The 17,978-nt window shown below is 30.4% G+C and overlaps 1 protein-coding gene across 1 annotated transcript in view; it reads right to left on the bottom strand.

The window, feature by feature from the left end:
- LOC143195545 (uncharacterized) overlaps positions 1 to 17,978 on the bottom strand; it is a 73,275-nt gene that overhangs the window by 5,247 nt on the left and 50,050 nt on the right. Inside the window, exons 2-7 of the mRNA XM_076402799.1 lie at positions 9,494 to 9,698; positions 5,672 to 5,851; positions 5,088 to 5,243; positions 4,708 to 5,033; positions 4,507 to 4,649; positions 891 to 1,436 (exon numbers count right to left, since the gene is read on the bottom strand). Coding sequence (XP_076258914.1) covers positions 891 to 1,436; positions 4,507 to 4,649; positions 4,708 to 5,033; positions 5,088 to 5,243; positions 5,672 to 5,851; positions 9,494 to 9,698 — 1,556 coding nt within the window. The remainder of the gene's footprint in view (positions 1 to 890; positions 1,437 to 4,506; positions 4,650 to 4,707; positions 5,034 to 5,087; positions 5,244 to 5,671; positions 5,852 to 9,493; positions 9,699 to 17,978) is intronic.

Here is a 17,978-nt window from a genome sequence, read left to right as displayed (position 1 = left end):
TATTGTAAAACTCAATGGAATCTACTTAGAACAAGTGCAGAAGTTCACGTATTTGGGATCAGTAGTACAGGAGAAGAAACGGGCATATACCGCCGAAATAATAAGCCGAATTGACCAAGAAGCTTTTGCGTCTTTAGATGGTGTGAGTGGAAGAGAGGAAATATGACAATCAATACTGAAGTCCACCTCTTTCGAATGCTTATCAGAGACACCGCAGTTTAAATACGGAGACAAACTTTTGTTAGAAATACTTTTTAAGTTAAACACTTATATGTTGTTTTACTGTTTTGTTAAAAATTGCTTGCTAAGTACGGGCGTAGAAAGACAACAGTAAAGCAAAATAGTCTTTTTTGCTATATCAGGAGATTGCTTCGTAACACCAACCCAGATATAAATTGAAATGTGTATCTTAATATGGATGAATCTGGAACTTTAATGTCATAGGTTCATTTCTGCTTATAAATGGATTTTGGTTGATAAATTATTTTGAGTCAATTCGATGTCAATAATCTAACAAACATTTAAGGAGTTTTAACAAATGTCCAATTACGTTTTACTTTATTTTATTTAATAGCTCCAATTCTTCCTGCAGAACGTTTTATAAGGTAGAAACGATTCAATGTTGTTCTTTTCTACACAAGGCAGTCCAGAAATTTTTTAAAAGCTTATAGTTTGTCTCTCAGTATGGTGCTTATTTATGGAACTTTTTAAAGGTTTAAAAAATAGAAACATAAAAAAGAGGGTTTATGAAATGGTTTAACACTCAAATAATATATCTTCTTGATAGTTACAGTAATGACAGCGGAAATAATTCACAATAAACAAAACTATACTTTTTGTATCTTATTAAGTATTATATATTTACATTTAAAAACTAGAATTATTCATACCTGCTTTTGTCTCAAAACATTTAATATTTTCACCAATGTCTTGATACTATTATCGATGTTATCTGGAGTTAAAGTTTGCGGTAGTGCATTGCTTTCTTGAAGTTTTCTCAGTATATTAGCTAAGTTTTGAGAATTATCATCATTATCCACACTAATATCTGGTGTAGGTGTTACAGCCTTGGTAGTTTCAACACTAACGGATTCATATTGGGGCGAAGCATTTTTCTCTGATATCGCTTCCAGACCATCATAGCTGTAATAACCGAGACCTTGATACTGAGGTTTGGGCGATGAGATTACTGGAACAAACTCAACAGGATGAGGCCTGGGGGTGATTCGGTTTCCATATTCGACTTGCGCGTAACTAGGCGTGGGACTGTGGTTTTCATAATTTGAAACTGATTGTTCTACTGGAGACGGAGTCGCTTGATAATGATGCTCATAAGTTGTTTCATAAGATGGCGGTGGTGGTGGAAGGTTCTGTTGGACGTAAACCGGCCGACGCAGGAAGCTTTGCTGGTGTTTTTGCGGTGTGATGGGAATAAGCTGAAATCAATAACAAAATTAATTCAAATCATTAATCATTAAAATCAAATTAAAATTCCCTAAAACGAATGAACTATCTTCGTGAGAATTGATAGAGTTCGAGGCATATAAATAAAAAAATGATATCAAATGAACAAAATAAGAGCCACGCTTAAATGCTACTTCTATCATTTCTATAGAGATCAGCAACTTGTAACAGGCTAGTTGAAAAGTCCCTGGCCTGACACATAGATGGCGCTACTAGAATTAAATCCATATGTTTTTAGTTAGCCCTAACCCTTAAAAGATGCCTGTATAAATTTGACAGCTGTCGGATTATTAGTTTGTGAATTATAGCATTTTGAGTGAAGCAACTTTTGTTATTGTGAAAAAAAATGGATAAAAAGGAATTTTGCGTGTGGATAAAATATTGTTTTTTGAAGGGAAAAAATACAGTTGAAGCAAAAACTTGGCTTGATGTCGAGTTTCCGGACACTGCCCCAAGAAAATCAATCATCAAGGATTGGTATGCTAAGTTTAGACGTGGTGAAATGAGCACTGAAGACGGTGAACTCAGTGTATGCCGAAAAGAGGTTGTTACCGATGAAAACATTTAAAAAATCTACAAAATGATTTTGAATGACCGTAAATTGAAATTGAATGAAATAGCAGACACTCTAAAGACATCAACTGAATGTGTACATCATATCATTCACGAATATTTGGGTATGAGAAAGCTCCGTGCAAAGTGGGTGCCGCGCGAGCTCACTTTTGAACAAAGACAACGACGAGTTGATGATTCGGAGCAGTGTTTGAAGATGATTAAGCGTAATAAACCCGAGTTTTTGCGTCGATACGTGACAATGGATGAAACATGGCTCCATCATTTGATTCCGAAGTCTAATCGTCAGTCCTCCGAGTCGACTGCACACGATGAACCCACTCCAAAGCGTGGGAAAACACAACAGTCGGCTGGCAAGGTTATGACGTCTGTATTTTGGGATGCGCATGGAATAATTTTCCTTAACTACATTGGAAATGGAAGCACCATTAACAGCGACTATTACATAGCGTTATTGGACCGTTTGAAGGACGAAATTGCCGAAAAATGTCCGCATTTGATAGAAAAGAAAGTTCTGCTTCACCAAGACAATGCACCGTATCATAAGTCAGTGAAAACAATGGCAAAAATCTATGAATTGGGCTTCCAGTTGCTTACTCATCCACCGTATTCCCTAGATCTGACCCCCAGCGACAATTTCCTGTTCTCAGATCTCAAAAGAATGCTCGCTGGGAAGAAATTTTCGTCGAATAAATAGGTGATCGCCGAAACTGAGGCCTATTTTGAAGCCAAGGACAAATCGTACTACGAAAATAGTATCGAAAAGTAGGAGGGTCGCTATAATCAGTGTATCACCCTTGAAGGGAATTATGTTTATTAAAAGAAACTAATTTTCTCAAAAAAATGTGTTTTACTATAGTAGGCCGGAGACTTTTCAATTGACCTGTTATTGACAATTTACTAAGGAAACAAAACATTAAAGTTGTTTTCAAATATGAGTTAAACAGTTTCATACTTAAGGTGGAGTCTGCAGGTTTTAGACATTAGAGTGTGAAAGTCTTCTCTGCGTGAATAAAAATGCATTAGATGCTTGCAATATAAATAACTGTTAAACAACCAAACATAGCTTTTTCAATAATCTCAACATTTTCCTACATAACAGTGCTAGAATTTTAATCTTGACACTATATTTGATATGAAGAAATTTGTTGCTTTTAGAACTGTCTTCACATGTTTACATGCAATGACAAAATTATAAAGGGATGAAAATGGCAACCACATGAATTAATTGAAAATGCAGTTTCGAATCGTTTCAACATTGTGATTTCATTCATTGCCAGTCAAAAAAAGAGTTTTCCGTGATGTTTTGTGACTGGTACGACAATTCCAAGTTAAAAGAATCATGGGTTAGTTCAGAAGAGCAATCCAGATAGACATCGAACCTGAGTATTCCATAAAATGTCTGTGCATATGCCAAATCAATATTGTTCTTTCGGCACGGTATCTGCTACCAAAAATGTATGAAAAATTTGGAGAAAATTTTGAAAAAATATTTTGATTGATATATATTGTACCTAAATGTCTTTTTAAAGCTAAAGGTACATAGAAGAAACGAATCAAAGAACTGATGTGTAAGACATAGAAATACTTTAGATTTTCTCTGCATTTTCTCGTTACATTTTGTTACATTAATGTGGCGATTATTAATGAATATTTGATTAAGTTTGATATAGTGATTATTGTTTCCCAACTTGAAATTTAAATCTATTTAAAATTATGTATAAAAAGTCTTATTAGACGATACACTGATGGATGAAAAACAGATATAGTCTATCCAAAGTATATATGTTTTTTGTACATATGTCATCAAGATGTTTAATGTATTGCCTGCCGCATTTTGTAAATTCTATCTAGAGACAGACAATATTTTCCTTCTTATTTTATTTTAATTAAAAAGAGACACAATGCTTTCTGGTAAGTTCGAACGTGTAACCAAACTATCTTGTCAATGTTGTCCGGTTGTCAAACGTATGCAAAATTCTTCAAAACAATAGTGATAAGAGGTTATAATATGCAGTGATTAAAGCTAGGTATTAACAGAACAAACTAAGGAGAAATACAGTGATATCAAAATGTCTTTACAAGGGAACACTGTACTGAAGGACACAAGAACTTAGCGTAAAAGGTAAATATGCTCTCTAATGAAAGTAAATTATATTACTTGTATATACAATTGTTAATTAGGTGGATTAGGCCTCTAGAGGATACAATTACAAACGCGCCTAGAACTCTAACTCATGAGTAGTATGGAAAATAATTCAACGTAAATATAATCAAACACAACCCTAACCTACTTATATTAAATTTACAATAATGTTAAAGTATATTTAATAACAGTATATTTTTTTAATTATTCTATTTAGATTAGAATTTTGCGACGTTTTGATGTCACAAATTTAGATGACGCACGTACAAAATAACTTTAGATAGACTTATATGTAAAATGTTATAATGAAAAACATATCTTACTTTTTGAGCAGTATAAGTTTCGTCAATCACTGGTATCGGTTTCGGTTTCCTCAGGACAAAGACAGGTTGTTTAGAATATGGTTTCTCTTGTTGCAGAACTATATATGGCTTAACTGGTCTCGTTCTGGTTGGAGGTTTTTTAACTATAAAAATATATATTAAGATGTGGTAACTTTCATTTTGCAACATTTCATTTAATACCTATATTGGGATTAAACACCAATGGTATACTATCTCGGGGAACATCAATAGCTATTTGCTGATGAATAAAGCTTTTTGTTTCACCACCATTGCTCGGCGACGGTTGTTGGTATCTTTGAGGATCATACTGATACTTTCCTCCCCCATTAGGCGATGGGATATCAATGCTGGTAGCTGTAAAGGTCTCGTAGGTTGTTTTTGATGGTTCTATTTTAAGTTTAGGGGTATGTTCATATCTAATTGGTTGAAAGTTTTGTTCTTTTATGGGTCTTTGATAAGGCATGAGTCTATATCCATATGGAGCCTTATTTTGCAGAGTTTGCTGTCTTCAAACAAAGGTATGATTTTAGATTAGTTTTAAAGTAATGAAAAATGTATACCTTAGTTTTAATTGGGCTAGTTTATCATAGATACTACTAAAATCGGGTATAGCTTTTTCTTCCTCTATTGGGTACTTTTGTTCGTCTTGTAGGGGATTTTGATTAACAACTACATATTGATATTGTTGGACACCATTTTGAGATTTTATCATAGGACTACAAATTCATCAATTAGTTATTTTATCAGCAAAACAAATGATATCAGTGGAATTTTGAATAAGCTTCACTGTTCTACAATATGTGATATTATCAAGACTAAATACTAGTTTGAACATAATGCATCTAAAAACAAATGTTATAAGCAAATTTGAAATTAAGTGTATACCATTTTCCTAATATGAATTCTTTTTTATTCTTTATGGAATATATTCTATATATTATATATAGAATGTAATATATTCTTTCCAACTAAAATTCTCTATTTTCCAAACTTATTTCACCCTCTAATATCATGAGATGTAAAACTGACGAAATTATATTAATTAAATTAGTTTTATATCATATTTAAAATTAATTTATAATAATAATTTTATTTAAAAAAATTGGAGTTACTGTTGTTTGGTCCCGTTCTTTTCTTTACTTACATAAATGGCCCAGGTAAGGCATTACTCTCAAGAAATGGTGTGAATTTTGGCCTTTGTTGATAAATGACATCTTTTGGTCTATGACTGGTATTTTCTGTCTTTAATGGGCGTTTTTTACCTTTACTATCTACGTATTGAAAGTCTCTATATTGTTGAGCTGATACACCAGCAAGATGAGGTCTGAAAATAAATAATAATAACAAAATTTAATAAAAATAATGATTTTATCCAATAAAAAAATTTAGAGACTACTAGGGTGTGATATTTGTCGAATATCTTCAAGTCTATTTTGCAAATATGTAGTGGACATCAAAAGCTCTAAATACGGTTAATTGCTATTTTTACATTCTAGTGAAAAACTACTAAATGGTCTTTGGTATTTTATTAGTAATACGACATAACATAAAAACTAAAAGCCGGTACTATATTGAGATATTTCGACATAAATGGATAATTCATGTTTGAGTAGTTTTTACCATTAATAAGTTTACAAGTGATAGTCACGATAATTAAAAATTCGCTAACGACTATTAATTAGTTCATATTATTTGCAGATTATAGATAAAAGAAATTTGCTAATACAGCAATTGATGCTTTGCTTACTGAGTAAGGTATACTAGTAAAATCTGCTAATTATTATTGTGTTTTCTTTATACCTTTTACGGTTTAAGATATTAAAATTCTCAAATTCATTCGTTAAATTTCTCGTCAATGAATGTTTATTAATATATTTTAATAATAAGTTAAATGGTTTTACATGTTAGCTTTTAGTGTTTAGTATTTAATTAAAAAGAATGGACGATTTGGTGGTATGAATTTGTCACCAAGGTAGTGAGATTTGAATCCACTAGACTTTTTCTTATGAGGTTTTCTGAAGTAATATCTCACACATTCATTTACCTTTCAAATAAAAATTTAGTTATTATCTCGTATATAACCTGTTTCATTTTATTTCAATATGGACCCACCTTTATCGAGAAATTCTATATAACAGATATAATATTTAAACTTTATGTGTTTGCTCTATTAAGATTAATTTTTTTATAAAATATTATAATAATTATAAAATAATTTAAAATAAAACTGAATAAATAACATTATTCTGTACATATCTATATTATAAAGAATGTTATTGAAGAAAACAAACTTTAGTAAACTTTCTGAGGGAAAGAATGTTGAATGGGAAAACTCGTTAAAAGTTAATCAATCATAAAATGTAAAGAAGTTTTTATGTGATAAAAGTTTCCTAGCGTTTGTCATGTTGTATTTTTAAAATTCGTTAAATAATTAATGTAAAAATTACTAATATACAAAATCGTCAGTATCTGTCAACAATATAGACTTCTAAATATTTTACTTTTAAACGCTTTTTGACTAAATTTAACTACTGAATATTCTTTTTGTTGTATATTTTTTTATGAAACTGTATATAAATAAATCAAACGTGTAAATGTTGTAAATATAAAAGTATATAATAATAATCTAAAGCATCTTTTTAATGTAGTTACTCAAATAATATTTCTGATTAATTAAAATTGTATCCATCTTAAACTTTTTTCACAATTTCAATTATGAGGCGAAAATAAAGATAAATTTGGATTACATTTTGAAGTTTTATGAACTCAATTTTTTTCATTCAAATATTTGAACCTTGTCAATTAATTGTTGCTAGAAGAACCTTTCTTTCTTAAACATGTTTCATGCAAACTTAAGTATCACTCCAACATAATGAATTTTTATGTTTTTTAGGTTTTAAGTTTGCTAGGTCAGGTATATCGCAACACATATAAATAATTTACGGGTTTTTTGGTTTCTTTGAGACAAAGTGGCAAGGCTTGAGGTCAAGGTCATGTATTTATAAAAGTGTATTAATCAACACATCAAGTTTTGTACTATTTTCATTTGTTTAAGAATTAAAAAACCTGAATATAGCTTTGATTAATTATTTACACATCACACACATCTTTGTGAGTATTTAATTATTTTACCATCAGAGATCAGTTTCTAAAATAGGTTTGTGCTGTTATCTATGATATTAAAACATATCAAATTCTAGTGGCCACTTTGCTAGAAGGTTACCCCCATTATATACGATAATATTGATTGTTGTAAAGTGTGGAGTGTTTTAAAGAAAAATATTTATTACGTTAACATTCTAAAGAAATGTGCAAATTCAGTCAACATCAGTAGACCAGGATAGATACGAAGAAGTTATTGAAGCTTAAATCTACGTTACAATTGAAAGATAAAAACAACCAATGCATTTTTCTATATCTATAACTGCAATTTTTTCAGTCGCTTCGTATATAGAAACAGGATTGTGAATAAAAAAGAAATAGGGAAATACTTGAAATTTCCATCCGATATTACACAATTTCTAATAACTAATTTACACTATTACATTTACAAAGGAAGTAGAAAATGAAGACAGTGTCGGAGAGGAAGAAGAATGACGCTGAAGAAAAATATGATCAGCTGTAAATAATGAGCCAATCAGAACCTTCTCTAGAATGATGCCAGGATTTTTTAATAGAGAAAAACTGAAATAACTTTTTGAAATAATTTGAAGTGTAAAGTCGCTAAAAATTGATAATAACACACTAAATATGGTTATCATATATAGTTAATTAATATATAAAAATCAAAAGAAAAATATATATTCTGTGATAGAATCTAGAGATAATATACAATTTTCTTTATCATATTGATTTTTCCTAACACCAAATCTACAAGAATTGACTCATGAATGGAAAGACATTATGACGAAGTAACTCGAAATTATTCACATGCATTAGAAATGTTTTGAAAATTAATTTTGTAATAAATAATAAAGAAATGAACGAAAAAACTACAGTGGTTTCTAAAAAGTGTGTATTGGCCATATGCAGAAGAGATAGAAAGGTAAACAAACGGCTGATAAGCCGACAACAGAGAATAACTTCATGTTCAAGCGTCATTGACAGGGTTGCCCCCAGTGTCTGAATCCAGTCAAATGTCTGAACTTGTACGGAGTGAATTGCATTTTTGGGAAGTTTGACTTTTTTACTACAGTTTAAATAAAAGGACAGCTGAACATCAGCGAAGAATATCGGTTTCGATATCTTAAAAATGGCGAAGTTGATGCTGAAGATAAAGAGTTTCCTGAACAACCAAATACATTTAAAGAGGAGACTTTGAAGGCATTACTCGATGAAACCATTAACGGGGATCTACTCTATCGACTAAGATCTAATCTACTACAACTGATGAAAATCTGCAACACAAGCACAGGTACAAGAATATTATTGTTCGGAATGACAAAGTGAAAACATACTTGGACGTATTAAAACGGGAAGTGTTACCCTACCTACCGTATTCTCCAGACCGTGCTCCTTCTGATTATTACTTGTTTCGATATATGAGTCATGACCTATCTGAGAAGCGCCTTAGTTATCTTGAAGATACCAAGAAATGAATCGATTCGTGAATAGCCTCAAAATAGACATTTTCGAGATGGAATCCGTAAATTGCCTTAAAGATGGGGTAATAGGGGAGCTTCAGGTTTAGATCTGCCGTTCTGAAGATGCAATCTGTAATGATTCCAAAACGTCGACTAATTTTGTTCAAAAAGTCACCGATAATATTAAAAATCCGTTTTTTTTATGTCACAAAATAATTATAACTACTCACTACATTTTATTTTGTTTCCTTAGTTATATATGACAAAAATTCAAATAATATTAGTTTATTCTTTTTCACAACACATGTTTGATGTATAATTATGTTTACAACTAACGTCAACAACGACAAAAGTTAAAAGCCTGTCTAACACTACACACTCACCTGTTAAAAGGCTGATTGAAATAGAAATTCTCGTAAGGTAACAGCCTCTTATGTCTCTCGATCGGCGATAAAGTGACATTGTAAGCAGTAGCGACTTCTGTAGCGGAACTAACAAATTCCTTGGTCGTTGAAGCGGCAACACCAATGGTTACCGACTCGGGCTTATCGTGATGAACGGTGGTGATTCCATTCCCCAAATACACCGCTGCAAACGAAAAAAAAAACAACTACAATCATCAAAAATGTAATTGCGGAAAAAGGGTACATCAAAACTAATATTCCCCAACGCCAAATGGCATATTGAAACCGCAATTTCGACGTATTATTTTTCGAATGGCAATTTGAAACAATCCGGTTTATGTTTGACACGTATATTTGGCTAATTTGTCCTGTTAATTGTTGCTATTGATGTAAAAAGGGCTCACTAATAAACTCTTGATACGTATCAAAACGTTATGTGTGATGTTACGCATTTATTATGAGGATTTTGTTTTTAATTTTGTCAGTGCCGTTATTGCGTTGCGGGCATTTCGTTTGTTTCGCTAGTGGTTTCGGCATACAGATATTTTTTTCTTTCGATTTTTAATGTTGGCCCATTGTTATGATTAGTAAATATTTGTAGTATTCAAATATATAAATGTTGATTTGTATAAAATCAACAAACTCTTCATACTTTGATTTGACAGATTTTTTACAGAATCGTTAGATATGAATTTAAAAAAATATGTTTTTAAGTTTTAATTAACACAGTTTTGTGATTTTTAAAAACGGGTCACTGTCACTGTTATTTCTGAGAAATTTAAATAGTTAATAATGTGACCATGAATTCACAAATATAGAAACACAGAAAGGGAACTTAAATGGGCACACCGGCAACCATGTTCTCACTGTGCATCTAAAATGGTAAAAAAATGACAGATTTCTTTTCCTTCTTTCGATTTGACATTTTATAAGACATTTTAGGTTATATTTATTTTTTTCTCTGTTTTTACGTATAATTTTAACTACATTTGTTATTATAACGTTATTTTTGTAGCATATAAGCTAAATATTGTTTATTTAAGTGCGAAAACAAAATGAGTTATTTTCCAAGATTCTGCTCTAGGCCAGAAACGACTTTTAGAAGTAAATAATGATAAACTTCGGGAAACGTCTTATAATCTCCTACATCAAGTTTCGGAAGGTTTATTCCTTGTATTTCAGACCGACTAGATGATTATAGACCCAAATGTATCATTGCTTAACTAAAATGGAGTTCGTAATTGTAATTTTAATAGTAAGCCTTTCATTAAAATCTACATCGATAATTGTATTCAAATACTTAAAATGTGTATATTTACAGATAATTTCACTCAACCCACATTAGAATCTTCAAAAATAATTAGAACTAAGTAAAAATAGAATATATATTTGAAAGGAGTCAAAATGCTTTTCAAAAAAAGCAAAAATCTTTTGATCTAGATCTGTCTTCAAATTAATTGCTGATAAGAACCACTCAGTATATCATCAAAAAACCTAAGAATTAAGAAGCGGATATGTGGGAATATTGCAGGCATAAATTATTTGCATATTTTTATGATTTTGCTATTATGTTATATTATAAAATGTTACGGCTAAAGTACCAGGAACTTAATTTAATTCATTTATGTGTGAAGCTATCTCTTGACTTTTTTGCTTATTGACAAAAGAATGTACAAGTAAATACAATAAAATACGCAAATTTATCGAAAATTCTCTTTCAGCTATTATGTCAACAAATCATAATGTTTTTTAAAACCATTAATTTTGTACTCCATCTTTAGCAAAGGCAACGTAATAAGCAAAATAATAATTATGTCTTGCTTGCTCTGGTGGATGAAAAAATAGGGTTACAACGGGCAAAAGTGAAAAATTTTGCGTAGCTATATGCAACATGATTTATGGATAATGTTCAGTTAAGTACCTAAAATATATAGTAAAATATATATAAAAGAAAAGGATGTTTAATCAAAATGGTAACATGTAATGACTATGCTCAATAAATGCCATTATTGGACTTTAAAATATATTTTGGACAAATGATTTTTGCTAGTTTTTTACTTTATAATATATAATATTACTTTATTATATTATCAGTTAACAGATTAGATATTGTTTTTTATGTATTTTGAAAATGTTTTAAACAAATGATAACGCTTTTTTTTATTTCTCCCTGTAGTATGTAAACAATGCTTGGCGCGCCCTCTGGTGCTTTATATTAACAGGCTTACTACTATAACTTACTATAACTTGGCTACATCTTTATATACACCATTTCACATTCAATATCTGTATATTCTATGGATTAATATTATTTCGTAATGTTTAAAACTGTTACTGTCACTGTCATTTCTGAAAACAGTTCTATACTGCCGTAATTTACTTAATACAGCCATTATTTATTGTTATAATGTGTATCTATATGTCTGTATTAGTTCTATTTAAAAATCAGTTAAATATAAGGAATAATCCATTTTTAAACATACATAATTATTTTAGGTTAATATAGACATAATTAGTGATTAATGATTATTTAAAAAAGTATATTGCTGTAGTCATTTATGGTAAATATTCAAATGCAACTTAGGTAAAATGCAAATTTAATTAAGTGAAAAGCAACGGTTATTTGCACTTTTCAAGGATGTTTTCAAATCATTGTCGTGTTATTAATACCGTCGGTGTATTTTTCTTCGTACAACCTTTTGCGGGTAATGTTACACCACAAAGCTCATGTTTTGATGTAATCAAGTCAGTATACTACCGCATAGTATTATTTTCAAAGCATTAAGTTACTCTTAAAACTTTTATGGTCAAAGGCACGATGTACATAAGAAAGAATATATTTATATAAGATTTGTTCTAAACATGAAACATGTTTCATCTAAACATGAAATTAACGAGTTAAAGTAAATTATTCATTATAGGATATATTATATATTAGGAGCGTTGAATTTTCCTCTTTTGGAAAAGACCGGAACAAATTGTAGTCGAATGGGGCAGGGTCTTGGCTATACGGATGCATCGAGACCTCCCAGTATCTTTCGTTGTCGAGATGAAAAATAACGCCTTTTCAGTTCTGATAGTTCTTTTATTACCTTCAACAGTCGTATTTCCAGTTGACAATATTGATGTTTACTGGTTTGAATCTATTAGGAACACCGTTTTTATCTCTTGAACCTTATATATTGGCATATTATGTCAACATTTCCTAATATTGGATCATTAGAAGCGGCCAAATAAATTCTAAATTCTCTATGAGATTTCAGCTTGTTCACGAATGTGAAAACTCTTTGTCGAAACATTTCTGTCGGGAAAATATGTCTATTATGAGAGCGGCAATAAAACTAAACTGTTGCAAAATGAATCATGCTACAGCAGAGTAAGCCATCAAACTCTGACACTATAGAGCGGACGTTACTTTAGTATTTAGCTGAAAACAAAAAACCCCTCGTCGAAGAAAATAGAGAGTGGAGAAAAAAGATACCGAAAAGGTAGAATTTTTTGCAGAACACTTAGCAAATACTTTCCAAATTTTTGTTGCTTATAGTAATACCTTACCTAATCCGAACTTATAACTTCAAAGGAACTTTTTAACGAAGTAATTTAGAACTAAAGTGATATTCAAAAATTCTACAGGGTCTGATCTAATAAGTAACCAAATATTTAAACAATTGCTGAAAAAGGGCATAATAAAACATTCACGGGCATAAGCACACCTATTCAAGTCTACATTACGATTGGATATGTACCTATGCAGTGGGATGTTGCCGAAATTATTATGATCGCTATACTAGGTAAACATCATATGGATCACTGATGATGACTGAGAAGTTGAAAAACGCCTCAAATAAATTATTAGTGAAAAGCAGCTCATACTGGCTCACAAATTTTAATTTGTAAAAAATAAATTTGTAAATTTGTAAATAATCATATTACTGATCTAGATCTAGATATTGTCCAAGCGTTGGACAAAGTATGGCAGGAGGCCCTCGAACATAAATTAGTAAACAAATTATCTAGCCATGAGCCATAATCTCAGATCTTACATTTCTAATTGTTACTTCAATTCATATTCAGAATTCAGAACAAAACAAGATTTAGATTTGTAATCTATCTGTGTATGATCATGTGAAGGAGTAACAATTGACGCATTTGCTGATAATTTCACCTTATTTGCTTCAAGTAACAATGTTAACATAACTGGAAATGCATTACAAACTGCTGCCAATAACATTATTTTAAGAAATTAAAGAAAATATTAAGAAATAACTAATAAATTTAAATATTACAAATTAATGGAATTCACATAAAAATCAATAGTTTGCCTGTCAGTAATAATTGATTTTAAAATAATTTTGTATACCGACAAAGCACAATATTTGGGCATGGCAGTAGATGCTAAGCTCAAATAGAAAGCGTAAGTTAAGAAGAAACCAGCAGAACTTTGTATGAGAATAAAAAAAACATATCATAATAATTTTTTTTAATGTAAAGCAATTTTGAAGTATCAGTCTCAAAACAACACCTATGGGTATCCAAGGTCAGCAAAAATATTAAACGTATCTGGAAAACACCAAGCGAGTTTCAATAAACATAAAAGTCGAAGTACTACTCGACAACAGTGGGACTTTAAGAATAATATTAATATTACTGATAATAATAGTAGAGTAAATATTACTAGATAGTGAATAAAAGTAGTCCTTTCAATAAAACAGCCAACGCAAGTCATATATGACGTCGAATATACTACCAAAGGCACTTTGTAAAAATATAAAATTTGTTTTAAAATCATTAGTTAAAAAGAGACAGTATGCAATCTGATTGGTCCGAGCAGGTAACCGAATCAGTCAGTAAAATTCTATTTGAGTTTATAGTAGCCGATCCTGTTGGCAAGTGCCCACAAAATTCATTAAACCTTAAAGCACATGTTCAAGCTGCAAAATTAGTGTTAATAATTAGAGATTATAAACGGACAAACTTTGTAACCCAAATATCCAATTTGATTTGGCAACATTGCGACCTGCTGACCTCATAAATTTTGAAGACGTGCATTGGCTGTTTTATAGGATACACTATAGTTGTAATATATAGTCTATTCAAAGATTTTTGTACATACGCCGTCAAGATGTTTAATGTATTGCTTGTTGCAATTTGTAAATTTGTTTTAGAAGCAGACAATATTTTCCTTCTCATTTTATTCTAGTTTAAAAGAGACACAATGCTCTTTGATTAGTTCAAACACGTAACCAAATGAGCCTGTTAAAGTCGCCCGGTTGTCAAACGTATGCAAAATTCTTGAAACCATTAGCGATAAGAGGTTATAACACTAACCTATAAACTATTGCTGTATTATTGTATTCTTTAGATGTACCATGAAAATAAATTATATTTGATAACATTTTTGTTCAATTATTTTATTTAGATTAGAATTTTGTTGTATATCAAAGCCCAACTGAACTAAAGAGTTGATGCGGCAACAATGCAACATTTTCACGTCACAAATTTAGATTATTTATGTACAAAATAACTTTGGTCGGCTTGGTGGCGCAGCGGTAAAGGGGACCCGGACGGTCCACCTACTGCTGCGATAGTGGCGGGTTTGAGTCCTGCTGGGGTATGATATAAATATAAATTTAATATAAATATAAAATAAATATAAATTTACGATTGTTTAATATTTGTGGTTGTCCTAGGCAAGAGTGCAATATCCGACAAGGAAAATGATCCCAGTCATGCCAGTGACCAGGCTGGGTAAGACCGGATGTCTTAATGCCGAGGACCGCGGTTCGGAGCCCACGTTAAACTGTAGGTGCAGTCCGGAAAAACTGCTAGTTGGTAAAAGAAGACTTTAAAATATATCAAAAAAACTTTTAATATACTATATATGCCAGGTTCTTTTAAAATAAGAAAATAACTGTAATTTAACCTTTATATCAGTTTAAAGGGTGTATATATTCATAACACCTCATAGAATGCCAATTAAACTTCCTATCAGAGTAATTATAGCACACCACCAGATAAAGTTAAAATATGACTTCGCCATATGGCGAACAAAAAGAAATAGTGAAGCGTAAAATTAGTTATACCTCAGTACGTCGTAAAAAAAGTTAGCGTTTACGCTTCATTTGAACAATCCATGCCTTTTGCTGATCATTTTATTGTGAAAAAGCCCGCTCATGTTTTAATAAATGCGCGATTTCAAAGGGAATTCCTAAATCGGACCACCGTCTCTATAAATAAATTATTTTTATTGAAATGTTTTACATTGCGAACGAATTACGAAAAAGCAATCCCGGATAAACGATTAATAATTTTCTATTATCTTTTCGATTTATTCTATTTATTCGATTTTATATTTTTTTAAGTCGAGTGCCTATCCCACTTGAAAGGGTTTTAGTTATATACTTTTTAATAATTTAATCATAAATATGGAATATAAACTTTTGTATATTAAAGCAGATAATATTTAAGTAAATTAGTTTTGATATTAATATTGGACTTTAGCATGTATATTAAAACAATAACGAATTCAGTTAGGTAATTTATTCTTTACAATTTAGAAATGTATATTAAGGGAATATATTTACAATAATTAAATTAATTTTATTGATTTTTCAAAACTTTGTTCTGTAAAATAAATATTCAAAATAATTGATACAACGTTTGAGCAATAAAATGTCCTATACTCACATATCTTATAACATTAAATGTTAAACAGCCTAATATTTATCAACACATTAAAATCCTAACAAATTTATTGTTAATAATTCATAATTTCTTCTGTTTGTCCTATATGTTCCACCTATGTAATTTATGTAGTTAGTTTCATTTTAATTGATGCACATTTTCAATACTCTGTTTATGTATTCATATAATCTTTATCTATTATCTATATTTATTACCCAAAATGTATATTCTAAATACAATAAATACACCAGGCTGATTAATAAAATAATTTATTTGCCTAAATTTTTAAATAAAATTTGATCATTCTTTGTTTATTTATTCCACTCTTCAATCTAACCCTTGTAGATTGCTTCCTAAGTGTCTCTTTAAAAGAATACTATTGGTTAATTACTATTGTAGTGTTGTTTATTATTAATTTCTTTGAATGAGACAAGAAGCTAAAACGTTAACAGCCTAATACATTCTTGTTTTTTTATAACGATAATACCTTCTTACGCAGCACTTCTTCAAAAGCTTTGAGGGCATTATTTTTAGTCAACTGGGGAGATTAAAACTAAATTAAAGGCTCAATTATTTAAAGGCCATTCCAGAAATCGAGTTTGACAACTGTTTCGTAAAATTTTTGCATCGATACGAAGGGAGCTAATTAATTTAATAACTTTTATTTCAAAAATCCTACTATTATTTGATCAAAATAATATATGCCATAATTTATTTCAAAAATCTTATTATATTTTGATCAAAGTGGTATGTGATATACAGCATATGATATCAATTATTTAAAAAATCTTGCTCTTTTATGATCGAGGTTGTATATGTTGTATATGTAAAAAATTTAACTTAAATTGTTGATGTAGCTGGTTATGCATTAATAAATTATCTATTCACAATGTTATATATCCTCATGAAAAATCATATAACCACCTTTCTAAGCCTAAAGTAAACAGTCATTTCTTTAGAATAGTCAGAATTTAATGGGTTAATGGGTACCACTTAGAATTGTTATGTAGAAGTTAACTTGATTTACTCAAAACGCTAGTACGTGCATTGTCTGCTACTTGCCTGCGTGTTCTGTAGAAAAATTCATCTGCAAGGAAAGTGGTAATTCAGGTAGCTTGATTTGTTAATGGTATAAATACGAAACGAAAGTACCGGGTAAAATGAGAAATGTTGTTTATAAATCACCTTTAATGTGCAACAATTAACATATTTTGTCCTTTTTCTGTCTTAATCGAATGAGAAAATGAGATCACTCGCATAAAGGTCTTTAATGTATAAATAAATGTATAAAAAATGTATGTGAGGGTTACAGAAACAATAAATAATCATGGTTGTATAGATTGTAAGTATAATTCAATATATTTTAATATTTATGTACTAATATATAACACAATAATTGAAATAAAACATTAATATTGAAAAATAATATTAATAACTTAATATATATAAAAATCAGAATACAAATATAAGTGACCTACAAGACCGACTAAACGTCATGAAAATCTAGTAGGCTGAAATAAAAAAAACTCTATTGCGACGGGATATTACGGACGTGTTTTCTTGTTAATAGCAGGGGTGTGCAACTGCAATGGTAAGTAGTGGGGCAAAGTTTCGCTTAGTCCAATCATTGGCGGCGCTGATAACGCGAATTTGATTGGTTAGTTTAAAATAGTTATGTAGAAACCTGTAAGGAAAATACTTTGCTTTGATTGGTCTGCCATTTCCCCTGATTATTTTGTGACGTCACATTTATTGGCCAATAGTATTTAAATAAAAATCA

Source organism: Rhynchophorus ferrugineus, unplaced genomic scaffold (genome assembly GCF_030347505.1).
Source record: "Rhynchophorus ferrugineus isolate W39M unplaced genomic scaffold, kcgeb_rfMv2 rfM4, whole genome shotgun sequence".
In the NCBI taxonomy this organism is placed as follows: Eukaryota; Metazoa; Arthropoda; class Insecta; order Coleoptera; family Curculionidae; genus Rhynchophorus; species Rhynchophorus ferrugineus.
The sequence above is the reverse complement of the archived record's forward strand: the minus strand, read 5'-3'. Positions and strand labels throughout refer to the sequence as shown.